This window comes from Juglans regia, chromosome 7 (assembly GCF_001411555.2).
Source record: "Juglans regia cultivar Chandler chromosome 7, Walnut 2.0, whole genome shotgun sequence".
Taxonomy (NCBI): domain Eukaryota; kingdom Viridiplantae; phylum Streptophyta; class Magnoliopsida; order Fagales; family Juglandaceae; genus Juglans; species Juglans regia.
Window position 1 is genome coordinate 51,311,952 of NC_049907.1, and position 19,103 is coordinate 51,331,054.

Sequence of the window (19,103 nt, forward strand, 5' to 3'; positions counted from 1 at the left end):
CACGTTTGATCAAGGATGGTAGATGGGGAGGTATAGTTGGTAGATGGATTAGATGGGGAAAAGGATTGGGGAGGGTCATATTGGTAGGAATGATCAAAACGGGAATAACACTGCAAAGCAATGTGGCCAGGTTTGTTGCAAACTTGGCATGTAGGCCTCTGTTGAGTTTTGGTTGGGTGAGGAAAAATTTTGAGGGGAATAAGAGCGGCCCCTATTAGAGGAAAACCTTCCACGGCCTCTGTTATTTCTACCTCCTCGAAAGAAACCTCGACCACGTTGATCACGTGGACTGTAGGTGCTAAGATTAGCAGATGGTTCAAAGGGTGAGGTACTGGAATGAGAGTTATGAATCATTCGACTCTCATGTATGAGGAGGAGATGATAAAGTTCATGTGAGGCAATGGGTTCTATTCGGGTTATGATTGAGGTGATGAAAGCATCATAGTTGGAACCAAGTCCATTAAGGAGATACGTGACAAACTCCTTGTCTGAGATTGGACTGCCAGTGGCAACCAGTGTATCAACAAGCATCTTAACTTTACTATAATAATCCGAAATAGATTGGTCACCCTTGGACAAGTTTGTAAGCTGAAATCTGATTTGAAACTCCTTGACTTGGGAGTGAGAGCTGTACATCGATTCAAGGGAGGTCCAGAGCTCACGAGCAGTACATGTAGAAATCACATGAGCAACGACAGAGTCGGTTAGAGAAGAGAACAGGATACTCAAGATGAGTTGATCCGTTCGTTGCCAAGAGAGAAACATGGGATTGATTTTGGGAGGGACATTGAATTCGGGAGGAAGGATTTTGGGAGGTGGTTTCTGTGTACCATCGACATATGAAAACAGATCTTGACCACGTAAGTATGCAGTAATCTGGGCTTTCCATAGTATATAATTCTCAGTGGTGAGTTTAATGGATACTAAATGAGAGAATGAAGAGGGCACAGAGGTAGGTGGAGGTGGTTGGGAAGAAGACATTGTTAAAAAGAAAAAAAGAGGACGGCTAGTCAATTGACTCTTGATACCATGTTGAGAGGAAGAGTGAAAAGCCTTATAAATGTTTGTATATACAACTCAATGATTTACAGATGAATGCTTGCCTTAATATAGCTAGGCAGTACAGCAGAGGCATGAATCAAAGAGAATAAAATTGGTTACAATAGAATTGAATAGGACAAAAGCTGAGAATATTCTAGAGCTGCTGAGGTGGACTTTGTAGAAGTTTCTGCTTTTTATCCTTGCAAATGTCATCTTCTGATTTATGGTTAATATTGAGTCTATGAAGTTGGTGAATAGAATTTCATTACTCGTGAGGTAGATTTTTCTTTCCTTTTCCTTATTTTATTTTATTTTATTTTTTATTTTAGTGATGATAAGTGATTCGAATTATACTTTGATTGATTTTCTCGAGTATGGAAGCATGACTTAGGAGTGGTTTAGATTCAGATATGAGTTGAGATAGTTTGTGAATAGTAAAATAAAATATTTTTAAAATATTATTTTTTAATATTATTATTATTTTAAGATTTAAAAAAGTTAAATCATTTATTATATTTTGTGTGAGAATTTGTGAAAATTGTGTTTGAGATTTGAAAAATTGAATTGTTTATTATATTTTATGTGAAAATTTGAAAAAGTCTAATGATGAATATGAAATGAGTTGAGGTGGTTTGTGAATTTAAACGATGCCTTACAATTTTCTTGAATTTTTAAATACTATTTTTTAAAATAATAAATTTGCAATTAAACTCATAAATGTAAATGTTTAAACTTTGCTATATATTATTACTATTCACCCTTCATACCTGATAGTTTATTATTATTATTATTATTATTATTATTATTATATCAAACTTATTATCTTCTACCCCTCTCTCTCTCCTCAAGTGCTCTCGCTCTCTCTCCTCGAGCTATCTCTCTTCTCGAGCTATCTCTCTCTTCAAGCTCTCTCTCCTCGAGCTATCTCTCTTCTCGAGCTATCTCTCTCTTCAAGCTCTCTCTCTCTGACCTCTTTCTCCTCAAGCTCTCTCTCACTATGCTTCCTTCAAGCAGGACCGAGATGGAGGAGTTGTGACAAAAACCGATTCATTTGTTAGTGAATCCTATTTGCCATATAAGATGTAGGGTGTGGAGTAATAAATAATGACATATAAATAAACAATTCAATTTTTTCAAATCCTAAAATAATTTTCTCAAATTTTTACATTAAATATAATAAATAATTAAATTTTTATTATATTATTTACAAATCATCTCAAATCATCTTAACTCATCTCTAAATCTAAAACTTTCATAAATCATGTTTAAAGCCCCAATAAACTCTAATAAAAGAGGCTGTCGTCAAAGCTTCACAACTAAAATTTTTACAAGCTGCTCGTGTCGGTCAACTGAAACAGAACAAGGCCCTTTAAACCTCGAATTCCACACTCAATCCCCCGAGGAGGAAAAATTGAACTGCACCACCGGCCTCGTTTGACCATGACCACGAAGAATTCATTTGCTCTTGCTTTTTCTTTATTATTATTTCCCTTTCTTGGGAGGAATTAATTTTCTTCATTGGCTGGCCGTAGAACTGAAGTGATCCCCTGTTTTCGCAGGGGGGCTACGCTTGTTTGAATGCGCTGCATTTTGGATACTAAATTAATTTTGGCATGACTGCGTAAAGATCCATGCGCTGAATTTCCAGGAAACCTCGATGCAGTGACACGGAGATAGCTCACTCTATAATTTCTTGAGAGATAGTACTCTTCATTGAGTATCAAAGAATAATGAATATTGTACGGTTCAGAAGAAAGCCTTCGGCCAATTCTTTCACCCTTGGATCTTCATGTACAAATATTGAGTATACATCTCTAGAAAGACACAAGACAACTATAAGTTAGACAGACATGCCGACATCATAGCCAGCCAGCCAGCCTCTATAGTGACAAATAAAACTTATCCAACACTTGTTTACAACAGTATAGCCGATAGTAAGTTTCCCACATGTTCGTTCTCCAGGAGCCTGGTTTTCCTCGAATGAACGAGTCTGTACCCAAAAAAAAAAAAACAAAGAGGCATAAGGCGACAGTTGGTTGGTTACTAGAAGTTGGTGAGACATAATAGATTAAGGAGTCAGATGTGCGTTTGGTGGTAGCACATGGACATGGGTTTTGATGAAATTTAATTAAAAAAACCAGTTTTAAAATATTACCTGAAATCTCACGCCTCTGAAGATTTTATATGAAAATACATATCATAATGATATCTGCTTCATTGTTAGGTTCACTTCACCCTTTCTTTCTAGCAAAATCTTCTGATACCCTAGAAACCCATTCTTGCAAGCTGAAACCTGCGCACATGACATAAACACCTGTTATTTCAAATCCTTTCAACATCATTATTCTTTATTATCAAGGGTCACATTTTCCAAGCTGAAAAAGATTAATAATAAAAGAGACAACATTAGTATTCTATTTTCCAAGTAGTGGTTGTGACTGTGTTTTCAAAAATGGCACATGGTCAACATACTCCTCATGCTGTTTAGTTCCCCAAGGGCGGCTACCCATTAAACAAACATGAGGGCTGGAGGGAGAAGTCAAATCTCAAATTCTCAATATTATAATAATTATGTTACCACGCCTTTTTTATTTATTTTAAACACGAATAACATGTTTCGAGCTCAATTTAATACTAGCTTTTCTTTTAATCTATTATTTTTCTGAGTATATAAGATATTAACCAGTCACATCCCAAATAGAACGAATAGTTAAGGATAATAATCTCTAAAAAAAACTTCAAGGATACGTGAAAGAAAGGAGGTAATCAAGCACATCAGCCAGAGGCAGTAGTAAATAATTCAAGTAAAAATTGCGCACATAAATTCGGGACAAAATCATCGATGAGATGAAACGAAATCGAGCACTAGCTAGGTGATAACAGAGAGATCATCATCTTCTTTAATGAATATAGAATAAAATCAAGAGAGTATCGTGAACATTCAAGAGATATCTACTTGAAAGTTCGACATAATTTGTCCGACCCAACGAGGAATCCCCCTAAGAAAGTCGTTCTTTCTAGGTTAATGTTATAATCTTGACCTTCCAGAAGAACAAAAATTCAAACCTTGCGTTGAAAGATTGCAGAAATTTCATTTGTTCTTTCATCTGTAATGGTGTGGGGCCAGATACCCACCAACTCATAACATATCACAGACTTTTCTAATCTTAATCAAAGAATTACACCCCTAATAATAATCAGTGCAGATTATATTTCCAAGTAATCTGTAAGAGAATAGAGAAGAGACTTACTGCTTCAATGTCGATTTTGTAAACCAGAAGCTTTCGTCTCTCCCTGCAACTTGTTCTATATGCCACAATGATATGCCCAATAGCCAGAACCAGCGAGCATATGAACAACGCTACTTCCGTGGTCCTAACATATTCTCCTCGAGCGGTTCCCGAAACGCCGAACATATACGCAGCTTTCAACGACACAAACATTAGAGATAACAACGAACACATCGTCGTAATTCCCAAATACGGTCCCCGTGAAAGCCTTGGCCCATCACACAAGCTATAAACACCTGGAAAAATGGAAGAATCAATTATTTTAGTTCCAAAAGGGTAAAAAACGATTGTCACAAAATTTTCTTTTTTCTATACTTACAGATTATGATTGCTGATCTTATGAAGGATATGAGAGGTATATCGATGAGCGAGTACCGAAAATCGTAGTCTTGGAAATGCGAAGAGAGAGTCTGAAAAGAGAGAGGAGCAGAAGAAAGAAAAGTAGAAAGAAGCGCCGAAGGAAGTACCATATCCGCTACAACCAAAAGAACCGGTGCCGAGAAAAGCAGCAAAGAAATTAGCATGGCGATCAAGAAGAACAGAGTCTTCAAAACCCTCAAAACCCTTTTTGATTTCTCATCCTTTGAGAAACCCATTTCTATATCTCCCTGTTAAAATTTTCGACTGTTACAATTGAAGGCTATATATATGCCTGTACGAGGAAATCGAAGGCAGTGAACTGTACAGAGAAAGATTCGGAGAGGGAGAACGAGTTGAGAGAGGCTCGAATTATATGAGAAGATTTTGGGGGTGCTAGAAAGAGGCTTAAACTTAATAGGGAAGGGAGACAGAGAAGGGTGGAAGGTACAGGCCAAGGTGCAATGTTTTGACTGGACTTCTCCACTCGACAAGTGATGACGAGGACTTTGGAACTTTACACGATGAATTTACCGGTCAAATAGTGGCATTGCCTCTCTCTCTCTCTCTCTCTCTCTCGACACCAACGGCAATACAAATGTCTTTAAAAGACAAACAACGACATCCTTTTTATTTATTTATTTATTTATATATATATATATATATAATAAAATGAAAGTTGATTTTCTGATTTATCGGGACATAATTGTCTGGGTGTGCGCCTTAGCGTTGAGAACAATTTTTTGGTTCTTAGTTTAAGGCGTTGGACATGTGAGTCGAGTAGAGTTGATTCAAAGAATGTAGAGGTATTGATTGTCGTAATGGTAATATTGATGGAATCTTTTCTATTTTCGTATGTTTTCACGAGATTACGTGCAAATCAAAACATAGTTTCGTAAATATAGCGTAGATATCTAAATTTAATAATTTGCTTCAAGTTAATAATGTCGGATGACATTTTATTTTACTTAAAACGATGAAAAAGTTAACCAACTTTATTGAATTACTTATTTGATTGTACGAGTGTTTTTTTTTTTTTTTTTGTAGCAATCGAAGGTTACAATAATTCATCAGTTCGTGGAAGTAGCTAATAAAAAAGCAACCAATTAGATGAAGTTGATTAAGAGTTTACATTACTTAAAAATTAAGATTTAAGTTACGTTTGAATGTTAAATTGAATTAATATGAAAGTTTAAAATTAAATAAAATATTATTTTTTAATATTATTATTATTATAAGATTTAAAAAAATTAAATTATTTATTATATTTTATATTAAAATTTTAAAAAATTATAATAATTAGATAAAATAAATTAAAAGAAGTTTGAGATCCCAATCGTACTCAATGAATAATGATACCATCTTATTATATTATTATTATATATAGTTTCAATCAAATAATCGATAAATATTTTATATATAATGATCAAATAAACGGGTGCATGCGGGTCTGTTTTTTTAATATTTATCACCAATCAAGCGGATATTATGGTGGAGCCGACGGATAAGACCATGTGATGTCACATGCAACATTTGTCTTTATGAATAATTCGTGATTTGTTTTTGGTACCTTATTTCTCTGGCTGATATTTTTAAAACACTTCACAATTGTCAAGTATTCAATATGGTTATAACTTATTGCTACGTGCAACCGGCGTGCAGAATCATTGTATAATCGCGTCATCAGCATCTGTCAAAAATTAAAAAAAATTGAAAAGCCGATTGAAACCGATTGAAACTCGTTGTTTGAGTCTAAATTCACCAAAAAAATAAAAAAACTTTGGGACTCCCATATATTGTCCCACACATCCCTCTCTAGAACGTACTTTCTCATAGCACCTTTGACCTCATCCAAGGCGTACATCACCTCCTCATCCATGGCTGCAACTAATCCTCTCCATCCTGCTAGCATGCCTTCCGACGTCTCCTCCTAAACATCATTTTTTACATTACAAAACATCTTGTAAGTGCAGGTCCCAAATTTTTAATTTTTTTTTTTTTTTAATGGAGTTTCTTCATTTTTTTTAGGGATTTCTTCATTTCATTTTTTTTTTTAATGGGATTTCTTCATTTTTTGATTATTAATCTTGAACTAAGGTCATTGGTGTTCTTTTGTGAGAAGATGAATGGAGCATTTCTTCGGGAGATAGGGTAGAAAGTTTACACTATATAAATATTAATAGACATTAACATCTTGATTCATCCTAACAATTACAAAAAATCAACCTAACAAAAAAAAAAAAAAATCGAAAAAAATAGAGAAATAAAAGATTGGAGACACAGGAACAAGAGAAGTGGTGGAGAAGACGAAGACAATGATTTCGGGTGTTCGTGTGGGTTTCGTGGAGAACACGACGACTGACTGTAGAGAAGACAAAGATTGGGCTGCAGCGGGCTTCGACTTCGTGAAGGACAATGGAGCTTCATGTGGATGTAGATGACGAAGAAACGAAGACAGAGTGAATAATAGCATTCATGGGGATGTGGGTGAAAAGGGAACAAAGACAAAGTGCAAACACCGTCGTTGTTTTGCCATATTGGACAACATGTCGCGGGGGTTCCTCAATGCGGTTGCGAGTAGTATTTTTTATAACTTATAATTACATTCTATTTCAAAAAATTAGTTTGCCGTTTATATTACTTTTGAGATTAGTGATAATTTCACGTACATATATCAGAATAAAAATCTTAAGTTCAAACATTAATTATACAATAATAATAATGTAATAATTAAATATATATCTCTCTATTAGCTTAACATTTTAGGATGTGATAATTTCAAGCAGAAAAGATAATATCACTTTGGCGTCTACGATTGTAATTCCAGTCTAAAAAGCGAGAGAGCTGTTAGCCTGTTACGAAGTAGATTACGTTTTAATTCTTCGAATGCGTAATATCATACGTTCCCATTAGATATTGACATGCCACGCATGGCATGACAGTAGCCCAAGTTTATTAAATTCATAGGATCACATTTTTTCTTTTTTTTTTTTAGTCAAAATGAAAATTAAAAACAGTCATACAGAAATAATTATTTTACAACTTTTTTTCAATGACTGACATTTTTATAAAACAATAATACTCTTAAGTCTTATGATTATACTTTACAAAAATACTTTATTTAAAACAGAATTATAAAATAATGGTAAAAAATATTATGTTTTTATTATTGTATAATGCTATATACAGTCGTTAAATGTATAAATACTGCGTAATTATTTTGTAAAAAAGTGAGATTTATTATTAAAATTTTATTTTATTTTTTATATGGATGTTGTATTTACTTATTTTTTTAAAGAAATTTTATAATATTTATATAATTTATGACTGTAAATATTATTTTTTAAAATAGATATAAAAAAGGATTGGGGATGGGACGAATGCTATGTTAGTTGAGGGATGGTTGGGTAACGTCGAAAAATTGGTTTATTTTTCTTGGGATATTGGTTGAAATGCAAGTACGTCGTCAGTGCTTTTGACATAAACATCTAGAAGAAAAGCACGTACATGCATTTGATTCATTTTTTATAGGTAAATGGTACAGACAAGTATGACCAAACAGTACTTACGGGTAATTAGATCGACGATTGAGAAATACCTACGTGTTGCTTGGCGGAATTGATCATATATCCGCCAATGTAAAATACGATACTGTTTTTTGGTTATTAGTCAAACCCCACGGGGGCGGATTCATAACATTGTGCATGCATGTTTTAATTTTGGGGTTTACTAATTTGAAGCCGCCTTCGGCCGTCAATTGTCACGCACGCCGTGGCCAATCTCGGCACCAGACATCATGCATGGCCTGTGACCCCCACATACACAGCTGCCTCATTCCATACTTTTCTATCCCCGTATCATGGAAGCTCATTCTAGGATTACTACGCCACCAATTAAATATATAAATAAATAATAAATAATTGTAATACTTAAATATTATATTAAATCATGGAAATTAATAGAATAATAAATATTATTACTTTGGATAATAGATAAATAATTTTCTTTAAATGGGAGAATTATTTCCAAAAATATTTATAAATTGCAATTTTAATTCAAGAACTTATTTTTTAAAAAAATATTATCTAAAATATTTTAAAATCTTCAAGTTTTTTAATCATTGATTGATACTTAAATTGTTATATTAGGTTTCGGCTCGTTTAATTGGCCCTATGTGATATTGAGACTTTATTATTAGTTATTTAGCATCGTTTGTTTTCGTAAATGAGAGTAGATAAATTGAGATTAAAGTTAAAAATTGAATAAAATATTGTTAAAATATATTTTTTTAATATTATTTTTATTTTAAAATTTACAAAAATTGAATTGTTTATTTTATTTTATATAAGAATTTGAAAATGTTATAATGATTAGATGAAAACAAGATGAGATGAAATGAATTAAGAAAAATTATAAAAAGAAACGAGAGCTAATAGTCTTCAACCACACGACACGCGGAAACTTGTCTTTAAGCTGTAACCATTATAACTTGGCCACACGCAAGCAACCAGAAAACTGTGTGTTGGAGAGTAGAAACGGATGAAAATGAGAGGAGGACACCCCCTTCCTTCCCTTTGCTTATTAGCTATAGAAGAAAAGAAAAGGATCGATGGCCTTTGCATCAATCCAAACACGCGTGCTACACGCGGACTAGTAATCGGGACAGATTGGTCTTGTTTTATAAATAAAGTAATATTGCTATATGTTTTTTTATTTCTTTCTAGAAACCAACCCTTTATTTATTTAGTTTTGGTGTAAAGGCATGTGTCATACATTTTTTATAAAGCACGAGTCATGATAATGAACATTTGAATGCGATCAACAAAAGGCAGCCAATTAGCTAGATCACACTTGAGTCGTGTAGTTCGCCACTTTTATTTATTTATTTATCTGAGATGCTGTACTTTTTTCCTTTTTATCCATAAATTTTGTTAAGTAGGTCGTAAATGTAGCCGAAAGTTGCGATTTGGGGGGCTCTAGAGAATTTCTTCCTTCAATATATATCTGCTTAAAAGTTGCATTTGGCGTGTTCAGATTTCAGACCACGCTTGGTGCAAAAACTTAAAGAAACCGATGGATGGAATCAATATGGCAATTGCGTTGCTTTTGACACGTACTTGTCGGAATCGAAATCCATCTTTGGTGGGTGAGCTGGGATGTCAAAGCATACAGACAACTTTAAAACCCAATTAAAGTGGTTTGGCTTATGATTTTTGATCCGATTATTAAAGAAAATTATCTTGATCTCCAGCAATCAGCCTTACATGTCTAATTTTGTTATTGCTTTATCGTCATGTTTTTTAAACATGAAGTACGCCAATCTTGTCTGTAAAATAAAAGCGACCGAGGTTTGGTTGGTGGGTTGGTTGGTTGGATCCCATTGCGAGTGGTGACAAATAACTCATTATGTTTATGTTAATTTACAATGTAGCAATTGTTTTTTATGAGCTTTGAATTTCAATATCTAATTTAAATATTGAGAAAGAGAAATGTTAATTGTATTTAAAAAAAAATTTCACAAAAAAAATTAATTTTTCATCTATTAATATCCTAAAATCATGATATTTGAAATTTCAACCACCAAACTGAAGTGCTTGACTAGTTTATGTGAAAAATGAAAATTATTATTATTATTAAAAAAATTCTATTTGCAGTCCTCAAGTGGGGACTGTATGTGCAGGCACATTATTAAATGAGAGAAAATATTATTTTAAGAAGGATAATTTTATAATTTTAAAAAATTTTAAAGTTGAAATAACCTAGACCTGCACATGCAGTCCCCAAGTGGGAACTGTACCTAACATTACTCTTATTATTATTATGTCAAAACGAATATTACTTGGATCGATTTCTGTGACTCAGCCGAAACTCATCGGATATGTGAAGTTGAGTTTGGGCAGAAGGAGGTGGCCCCAACAGTTGTCTTGGGCTGAGCTCGTGTGAACTAGAAACTAAATGCAACACATCAGGGGAAAAGCCCGGCCTCATTTTTGGATAGGCCGACCGCTAGCTGCCATATGATGAAACTAATGGGCAAAGGCCCACATAGCCGACCCATTAGCTTTGGGTCCAGCCTGCTCCAATCTCGACCCTTCGGCGTGTGCTCGTCTTCTGCCGAGCACACGACACCGCAAAAACTAACTGGAAAAACATTATACAATTAAATAACCATTTGTATGAAGTTGAATAAAATCGTTTTCATGATTTGAGTATTTTTGATAAAATGCTGTTTTAATTTTTTTCCTATATATATAATTTTTTTAATTTTGATTCTTTTAATTCTTTCAGCACTCTTTCGTTAGTCATTGCACATATCCACCAGAATTTTTAGAAAGAAAAAACAAATCATAAACTAAAAGCAACAAAATAGAGGTGATTTGCTTGGGGTGGGTGGCCACGCTGGTCTTATGCAAGTTTTTGTTTATTGTTTTTAATTTAATGGACATATATGGATGATTTATTGGTGTTGAAGAGTAATATACGATTAATTTTGTGAACCAAAATGTACGTAGAGAAAATAGAAGTTTATCTGTTGTCATCAACGACGAGGAGTGCAGTTCTTTTCTATATCTGCCAAGATATACTATTTATTGCGTCCTACTATTATTTTCGGTAAATATATTATTTTTGGCATATATTAAAAATATATTTATACCTATATTAAGATTTGATAATATCAGAATTTCAAGTGTAAAGTATAAGGTTTGTTAGAGCTTAATGTTGTTCTTCAAACAAAGTAAAAAACTGGAGTGTATTTTTCACCTTTATTTCGTGCGGCAATGGTTTCACTGTGCTCCAATTAAGGGGGAGACGCCAGGCAGTGGGCAGGGATCAAACTCCCATTTAGGGGAAAAGGAAAGTTGGTGTTGGCGTAGAGGAGACTGCTTTTTCAATAAAGAACCACCTTTGGAGAGACATGGTGGGACCAGCGAGGCCTCAGTTCGTTCTCTTCGGATCCTCCATTGTTCAACTCGGCTTTGGCCAGGGGGGTTGGGGTGCCATTCTTGCTGATATCTACGCTCGCAAAGTATCCTCTTTTTATCCGTGTCTCTGTGTGTATGATCTGTTTCAATGTTGGTTTATTAACTTAATTTTGTGAATTTTGGTTGACGCTCCATTCCGATTATTACAAGGAAGTAAACCATGCTGAAGCCCATCTCTTTGTATGCTAAAAGGAAACCGGTTTTGGGTGGAACTGGCTGTGATGGTATTTATTTAGGTTTCTTAAGAATTTGGGCTTGTTGGGTGTTGAGTATATTTTTGTATTTTGCTTTCGACTACGAGATTTTGCCCTAAAAAAGCAATAACTTTTTCCCGAAAGGGATCATGTACTCGGACTCAATGTTGCTTTCCATGTTGTGATTCTATCAAGTTTTGATCTTTACTTATTTGTGATTAACGTTCGAGATTATCTCCAAAGGTCGTTGTAAGGAGTAGTTTGTATTATTCTTGTAACATTTTTTTAGGGAGGGATAATCGGGACCAAACCCAGTAAGCTCTATCTATTGAATTTTGTCTCATATTGAATGTTTTATATATCCTTCTAAGCCCATCTTTTTTATTATACCAGTATACGTGAACTTCTTGTGGTATAAACTGGCCGGTATGTAAAAAACAGAACAAATAAAGAAGAAATGTCATGTTCATATGACAATGCTTATCCAATTTATCATTTCACGTGCTCATTTTTGGGTGTATACGAATTTTCCTCCACCATGAGAGAGAGAGGGAGAAAGTAAATAATACTTACAGTTTTTCAGTAAAAAACCAGTTTGCGTGCTCATGTGAGTGCGTACTTGATCAGTAGTTAGTCTTATATTCCTTTGTGCATTATGTGGTGTATCTGGATGGAAATGAATGATCAGAACTTTTTTGTACACACCTCATTGGCATTGATTTATCTATATGCAAATGCAAACACATATTTGCATAACTAGACCATTAAATTGGCTACATTGGATTATGCATATGGAAATATTTCCATAGCTATGAACAATGCCAATACATCTTTGGAGATGCACTATTCACTCCTCAAATGTTATTTTATTAATTTTTTTCTCTCTCCTCCCACTCTCTCTCACAACCCTTTCCTCCTCCCTCCCGCAACAACACAACCTTCACCTTCATTTTATTATTATAATATATTATAATATATTATATATATTTATCATTTTATTATATTTTTAATATAATGTATAAAAAAATTATATTTTATTATTATTAATGCCAAATGTATGTAGTGGGTGCTAATTGTAAAAAATATATATAAAAAATTAATTTGAGGAAAAAAAAAAAAAATAATTTATTATTATTTTGACTTAAAGATGCATAATCCAATGTGAGAGTTTTTCTTGAATGGCAAAGACAATCTCTAAAACATGTGATTTTGCATTTGCATATAGAGAAACCAATGCTAATGCTCTAATTGATTTGGTTTTCAGCCATTGTGCTTAATGGAACTAGTGTTCATGATGTTCAGTCTTTAATTTCTGGTTCTTAGAATGTTCAGGTGTTCTTTTGTATACTTCCTCTGTACACGGGTTTCGCCTACTTCATTTGTATCAATAAAATTTTTATTTTTCTTACAAAAACAAAAGTAGTTGGTCTTATGTTTATATCTACAATGGGCTCTTACTAATAACCTGATTATTTTGCATCATAATTGTTGTATGGCAATCTTATTTTATTCGTGATTCGCTGTAGGCAGATATTGTGTTGCGAGGGTATTTTGGGTGGAACTCACGACGTGCTATCCAGGTCCTTGATCAAGTTTTTCCCAAGGTATTAGACTTCTAGCGGAAAATTCCTTTTGCCTTATAAGGTATTCAGGTGACCATATTATTTGCCTAACGAGACCTCAGATGCACTTTGGTAAACCATAGTAGTTCCTATTTTTGTTTCTTTTCTTTTTTCCGTTCTGGGAATGCAGTAAGCATCAATAATGCTCAGATGGTGTAAGCAAGTGGAGATTTTCTTGTAAAAGTTTTGTCCTTTTCAAGGTAAACCTAAGGATAGGCCTTATAGGATGAGATATCTCTGTACATCTGTATGCCCGTTTATCTCCCTTTAACTTTGCAAACTGTGGGGTAATTCCATATTGGAATGTGCATGAACACACAGATGCTTATTAGTAGAATCGTGGAGTTTAGTGGCCATATGCACACAGACTCCCATACTCTTGGAGCCCTTGTTGCTGATGAGGGCTGAATTAATATTCCATCTTCTCCTGACCATAGCTGTCCCTCATAATTTAATAGAGACCGTGGAAGGTTGGTTCTAGTTGAACATATGCAGTTCATTGTTGCTGGTGACCTTGCTTTGATCGTGACAGCTCCCTATCTATCCTTAAAATTACTTATAAAAAAAAATTTATGCTTAAAAATTGGTATTCATGAGGAAATGCTTCTTCTATATGATGCCAGATTTCCAACTACATTAGTAGAGCTTTCGTTAATTAGGCCATCTGGTGTTTTTATCATTCAATTATGCTCTGAATCCCTACATTACATTTCTTGGTTCTAGGATGCTGCTTTACAGCCTTCTTTGGTGATAGTTTATTTCGGTGGTAATGATTCTATGGGGCCTCACTCATCTGGCCTAGGCCCACATGTACCACTTCCTGAATATATTGAGAACATGAGAAAGATTGCAACTCATCTCCAGGTACTTTCTTCATCTACTAATTTATGCAATGTTGCAATGTTTCATGTGTGAAGCAAATATATGTGTATTCGACTGTAGACCATGAGGGAACCTGACACAGTGACTTAGTGAAAGGTTCAACGAATAACTCGTCCAATCTGATTCTTGGGAACCACTGAAGATATTATTTCAGCTCCTGGAAACTTCTCTGGGAAGAAGTGATTTAGTTTCAACTTTGTAATATATATCAATAGAATGAGATGAAATCTTCACCTGTCTCTTGTAAATTATATCCGTAATCTTTATTTTACTGTTGAGTAAGGTGCACTCATGTTGTTTTGGTTTCTAACTGCTGTGTGTGTCATTGATCATCCTTAAATTTTGCCCTATCTGATGCACATCCTATTGCAAATTTGAACCAGAGCCTTTCAGAGAAAACACGCATCATTTTCTTAAGTTGTCCTCCTGTCAATGAGCACAAGATTCACGGAAACACAAGGTGCTCTCATTGATATCTCACATGTTTTTTCCTGGGTTTTCAATGCTAGTGTTAATTTTAACATGGGTTTCTGTCTTAAACCAGTCAATTTTTCAGTGAGCTAGTCAGAACAAATGAGTTATGCCAAAGCTACTCAGAAGCTTGTAGAAAGCTATGTCAAGAAATGGGCGTGGAAGTTGTTGATCTATTTAGTGCACTTCAGAAAAGAGATGATTGGATGGATGCTTGCTTCACGTAAGTTTTCTTTGCCGAGTTGCTGGATCTTTTTTTTTCCTCTGTAAACACCTTATAATTTTCACATTCACAGCTTAATCGTTCATCTTCCTGTCTTATTCCTAAGGTCTTCTCATCTGTCCATTTTCACTGATAGTTAATTGAGTGCGGCAGTGGAACTTCTTATAATCATAGTAAATGCAATATTATGTAATTACACCCGGAGGACTCCTCGGCTCTAGATGCGTAAAAAAATAATAAACTAATAACAGTGAAAAAAAACTCCCCAGCTCCTCTTCCATTGGATTGTGAAGAATGTTCTTCAGGCTTTAGGTCATCACAGTTTTACGTTTGGTCTTCTTTGAAAGCTTATGCTTTAAGTACAACCTTTTCGTCCTCCTTGCGGTTGTTTGAAGATGCCTAATGCATTCATGTTATGCAGTGATATATTTGTGTGTTTGAGAGAAGAGTCCCTTTGATCTTGAAACTCAACAACTTCCCTTCCATTCACATTCTTCCCTAGAGATGTGTCATGTTAAAACAATTATTTGGTGCGTTGACCCTGTTTTGACTCTGGAAATTAGTGTCAAAAGAGCTGGTGCTAGTTTTATAATTATTATTACTTTTTTTTTTTTTTTTTTTTTTTCCAGAGATGGGGTTCATTTATCAGCTGAAGGAAGCAAGATAGTTGTTGGGGAGATACTAAATGTGCTCAAGGAAGCTGACTGGGAGCCATGTCTGCACTGGAAGTCTATACCGACCGAGTTTGCAGAGGATTCGCCATATGATCTTGTTGCTGCTGATGGAAACACAACCTCGAATCCTTCGGAGTGGACTTTCCACTGGGAGAATCAGTGGGACTAGTTTGTAGAATCCCGGATTAACGATCCTCTAGTATACATACCTACATATAAAGTTTATGGACTATAGATCTTAAGTAATACTAGGGACAAATCTCAAATGTACAAGCTTTGTGCAAGCCTTTTGTAAAACTGTGGGCCTCATCAAGAAAAAATGAGTTTTTCATACTTTTCTATGATGAGGCCATTTTTTTATAAAGTATTTGCACGAGACTTGTGCATATGAGGCTTATATATATCGATCTAACTCTGAAATTCGCTGAATTCCATTTCAGTTGGAGCATTACAATGTTAAAAACCATAAGCTGCACTGAAATCGGTTCTCCAATTTTATTTGAGAATATTATCATAATCTTCTTCTTCTTCTTTCTTCTTCTAGTACGGCTGCCAAATAATAACTAAAGCACCTTCATATAGCACAATCACTTAGCACTAGTTTGGATTGCAACATAGTCTCGTATCATTTATCTCGTTCTAATATTAAAAATAAACATTTTTAAATTTTAAATCTTTAATCTTTAATTTTTTTTTATTTAGACTTAGATACAAAAAATATTTCATCTCATCTCATTTCATCATTATAAATTTTTCAAATTCTCACATAAAATATTAAATAATTCAACTTTTTCAAATATTAAAACAAAAATAATATTAAAAAATAATATTTTAATAATATTTTATTCAACTTTCATCTAAAACTATCTCATCTCATCTCACTATCCCAACTCTATTCATTATTTAATTATTATAACTTTTCTAAACTTCCAAATAAAATATAAAAAATAATTCAAAAATTTTAAATTCTAAAACAAAACTAATATTAAAAAATTATATTATAATAATATTTTAATTTTATAATTTTTTTATTTAATTTTTTTTCAAAATTTTATAAAATATCTTAACTCAAATACTTTTATTATTATTTATAAATTTTTTAACTATTATTCATAAATTTTTTATCTTGCCTCAGCATTCATACGGGCATTAACATTGGATTGGCAATCATATTCTTTAAATTTTGACTAATATGTAACTTTTTCACCTTTAGCTATTCATTCAAAACTTGAAGTCTACATTGGATTAGTCATCAAACTCTCTATAATAATAAAATATTATTATTTTTTATTATTTATATTTTTTAATTAATCTTTATTTTATTTTCATAATCTTCAATAACCTCTAAAAAATCATATTCATTTTTATTTTCACAATCCAACAATCTATAATATAATAATCTCATATGTATATAGATGGTAAAATCTCATATGAATAAAAATCTCATATCTGTAATATAATAATCTTAAAAAATACTTTTAGACTTGCTATAGTACTTTTCATATTTGAAAAGAATAATAGATTTATTGTAGCTTATAGTTTGGATGAAAATAATTTAACTAATTTAATATAGAGTAAATATAGATAATATTTATTAAATTTAAAGATAAAAAAATATTTAATTAATTCAATTCCAATACTCTTACAGTTCCATATGGTTTGGAATCCAAATAATCATAAAATAATTGGTATATATATTTTAAATTGTTTGGCTGTTGAAAGGTGTGGGTAATTTCGGAAGTGAATTTTGTGTATATTAATCTTGAGAGATGTTATTTATTATTATTTTTATTTAATAATAATATTATTATATAAAATAATACCGATTGAAAAAAAGATGAATAATTGCGTGGATTTTTATTCGAGGTCCGAAGATATTTATGTCATGGGAGATATTTTCTGATACGAACGAGGTAAAGCTTCCGCCGTGGCAAAACATTGGTTTCGCTTTTTCCCGTCTCTGAGATATTTATGGTGCTACTGCTCAGACGCGAGGCGCGTGTTGTGCTTTGTTAAGCGTAGTTCAACATTCCACCCACCCGCCTCATCCAAAACGAAACCCACCAAACCTCTCCAGTTCGGAAACTCTCTTGTAATCCACCTGCTGACTGCTCCAGCTTAGCTTCTCCGTGCACATGAGCACACCCGATTCCTCCATCTCCGCCGCCGAGTCGAGTATGGACCTCCCATCCAACCACAAGAAAACCCTAACTACCACCGGAGAATCGGCGGACGAAAGCGGCGACGGCGAGGTGTGGGATGCCTTTAACCAGAGTTTCCGGCAAGTGCAGACGGTGCTGGACCGGAACCGATCGCTGATCCAGCAAGTGAACGAGAACCACCAGTCGAGAATCCCGGACAACATGGTCAAGAACGTGGCCCTCATCCAAGAGATCAACGACAACATCTCCAAGGTCGTCTCCCTCTACTCCGACCTCTCTTCCAATTTCTCCACCTTGTTCCATCAACGCACTGCCAAGAGCGGCTCCGAAGACAAAACCTCAAGTCCCCAGGCCTGAAATGCCGTCCCTTGCCACAATCCTCAGTAATTCACATCTAATTTATATTTATTAATTGGCTTGGAATTGAAACTATCGGTCTGTCTGAGTAGCGTTTGTTCAGTTCAATACGCTTGTTGGTAAGAGTCTATTGGGAATAAATCTGTTTTTTTAAGGTTGGTGTGGTACTCTTGTTATGGACCAAAGTAATGAGTTACGTATGCTCTGTTTAGTCCATGCTTTTGTATTCGTTTTTTATGGTACTAGATTATGCGAGGAAGTTGGGGAAAGAAGCATATGAGAAGTTGTCCAGCTAATGTCTATGTCAGTGTACGGATACGGTATGAGCTTAGGATGTTTGAAACGAGCGACGGAGTTGAAAAATATGGTATCCCGTTATAAGGACGATTGATTTGGAGAAAAAGATCCAAGCTGGGTCACTCTGCAAGCTTTCTTAGAGCGCTGGATCTTCTACTCGTTCTGCTTTCATGCCAGCTTAATTTTAGATATGTGGTGTGTCTGTTTGGAATTTGATTGTTCGCATAGAAGCTTGGAGGGATTGGAGGAAGTAAAGCGAGGAGTTTATTTGCCATACATAGTGAAGGGGAATGGGGGTCAAACCAATCTCAAAATTAGGGGACGTGGTGAGTGAAGATTCCCCTGTAGAGAGTGTGCTTATGGGTGTTCCCCTTCTTCTACTGGTCTTGGGAAAAGATCTATAATGCTTATTCAGTGCTCTGTTTTGTTTTACAAGGAGGATTAGAGTGGAATCACCTACCTACTTGTTGAATCCACCAACCTGATAAGGTATTTATATTTCATTTGCTCATATTTTGTGCTTATGCTCCGTATGGTGAATAATTGCTTT

At 34.2% G+C, this 19,103-nt stretch overlaps 3 protein-coding genes across 3 annotated transcripts; 2 read left to right on the forward strand and 1 right to left on the reverse strand.

The window, feature by feature from the left end:
• Positions 1 to 2,786: 2,786 nt before the first annotated feature.
• LOC108991943 lies at positions 2,787 to 5,183 on the reverse strand. Its single transcript, XM_018966374.2, has 4 exons — positions 4,651 to 5,183; positions 4,293 to 4,567; positions 3,197 to 3,334; positions 2,787 to 3,031 (listed from the first exon to the last, which is right to left on the reverse strand). Exons 1-3 carry the CDS (start codon positions 4,925 to 4,927, stop codon positions 3,239 to 3,241), a joined length of 648 nt encoding a protein of 215 aa, XP_018821919.1. The 5' UTR covers positions 4,928 to 5,183; the 3' UTR covers positions 2,787 to 3,031; positions 3,197 to 3,238.
• Positions 5,184 to 11,384: 6,201 nt separating this feature from the next.
• LOC108991836 (GDSL esterase/lipase CPRD49-like) lies at positions 11,385 to 16,268 on the forward strand. Its single transcript, XM_018966230.2, has 6 exons — positions 11,385 to 11,715; positions 13,392 to 13,469; positions 14,211 to 14,351; positions 14,753 to 14,829; positions 14,914 to 15,063; positions 15,693 to 16,268. Exons 1-6 carry the CDS (start codon positions 11,605 to 11,607, stop codon positions 15,904 to 15,906), a joined length of 771 nt encoding a protein of 256 aa, XP_018821775.1. The 5' UTR covers positions 11,385 to 11,604; the 3' UTR covers positions 15,907 to 16,268.
• Positions 16,269 to 17,668: 1,400 nt separating this feature from the next.
• LOC108991838 (protein EARLY FLOWERING 4-like) lies at positions 17,669 to 18,470 on the forward strand. Its single transcript, XM_035692313.1, has one exon. It carries the CDS (start codon positions 17,873 to 17,875, stop codon positions 18,254 to 18,256), a length of 384 nt encoding a protein of 127 aa, XP_035548206.1. The 5' UTR covers positions 17,669 to 17,872; the 3' UTR covers positions 18,257 to 18,470.
• The last annotated feature ends 633 nt before the right edge of the window (positions 18,471 to 19,103 follow it).

Bases quoted from the DNA above. Each gene is read 5' to 3' on its own strand.
- LOC108991836 (XM_018966230.2), top strand. From the start codon at position 11,605: ATGGTGGGACCAGCGAGGCCTCAGTTCGTTCTCTTCGGATCCTCCATT. The intron at 14,830-14,913 runs GTGCTCTCATTG...GTCTTAAACCAG, and splicing joins AAGATTCACGGAAACACAAG to TCAATTTTTCAGTGAGCTAG. The intron at 15,064-15,692 runs GTAAGTTTTCTT...TTTTTTTTCCAG, and splicing joins TGGATGGATGCTTGCTTCAC to AGATGGGGTTCATTTATCAG.
- LOC108991943 (XM_018966374.2), bottom strand. From the start codon at position 4,927: ATGGGTTTCTCAAAGGATGAGAAATCAAAAAGGGTTTTGAGGGTTTTG. The intron at 4,568-4,650 runs GTAAGTATAGAA...CCATTTTTCCAG, and splicing joins AAGATCAGCAATCATAATCT to GTGTTTATAGCTTGTGTGAT. The intron at 3,335-4,292 runs GTAAGTCTCTTC...TCATGTGCGCAG, and splicing joins ACAAAATCGACATTGAAGCA to GTTTCAGCTTGCAAGAATGG.
- LOC108991838 (XM_035692313.1), top strand. From the start codon at position 17,873: ATGAGCACACCCGATTCCTCCATCTCCGCCGCCGAGTCGAGTATGGAC.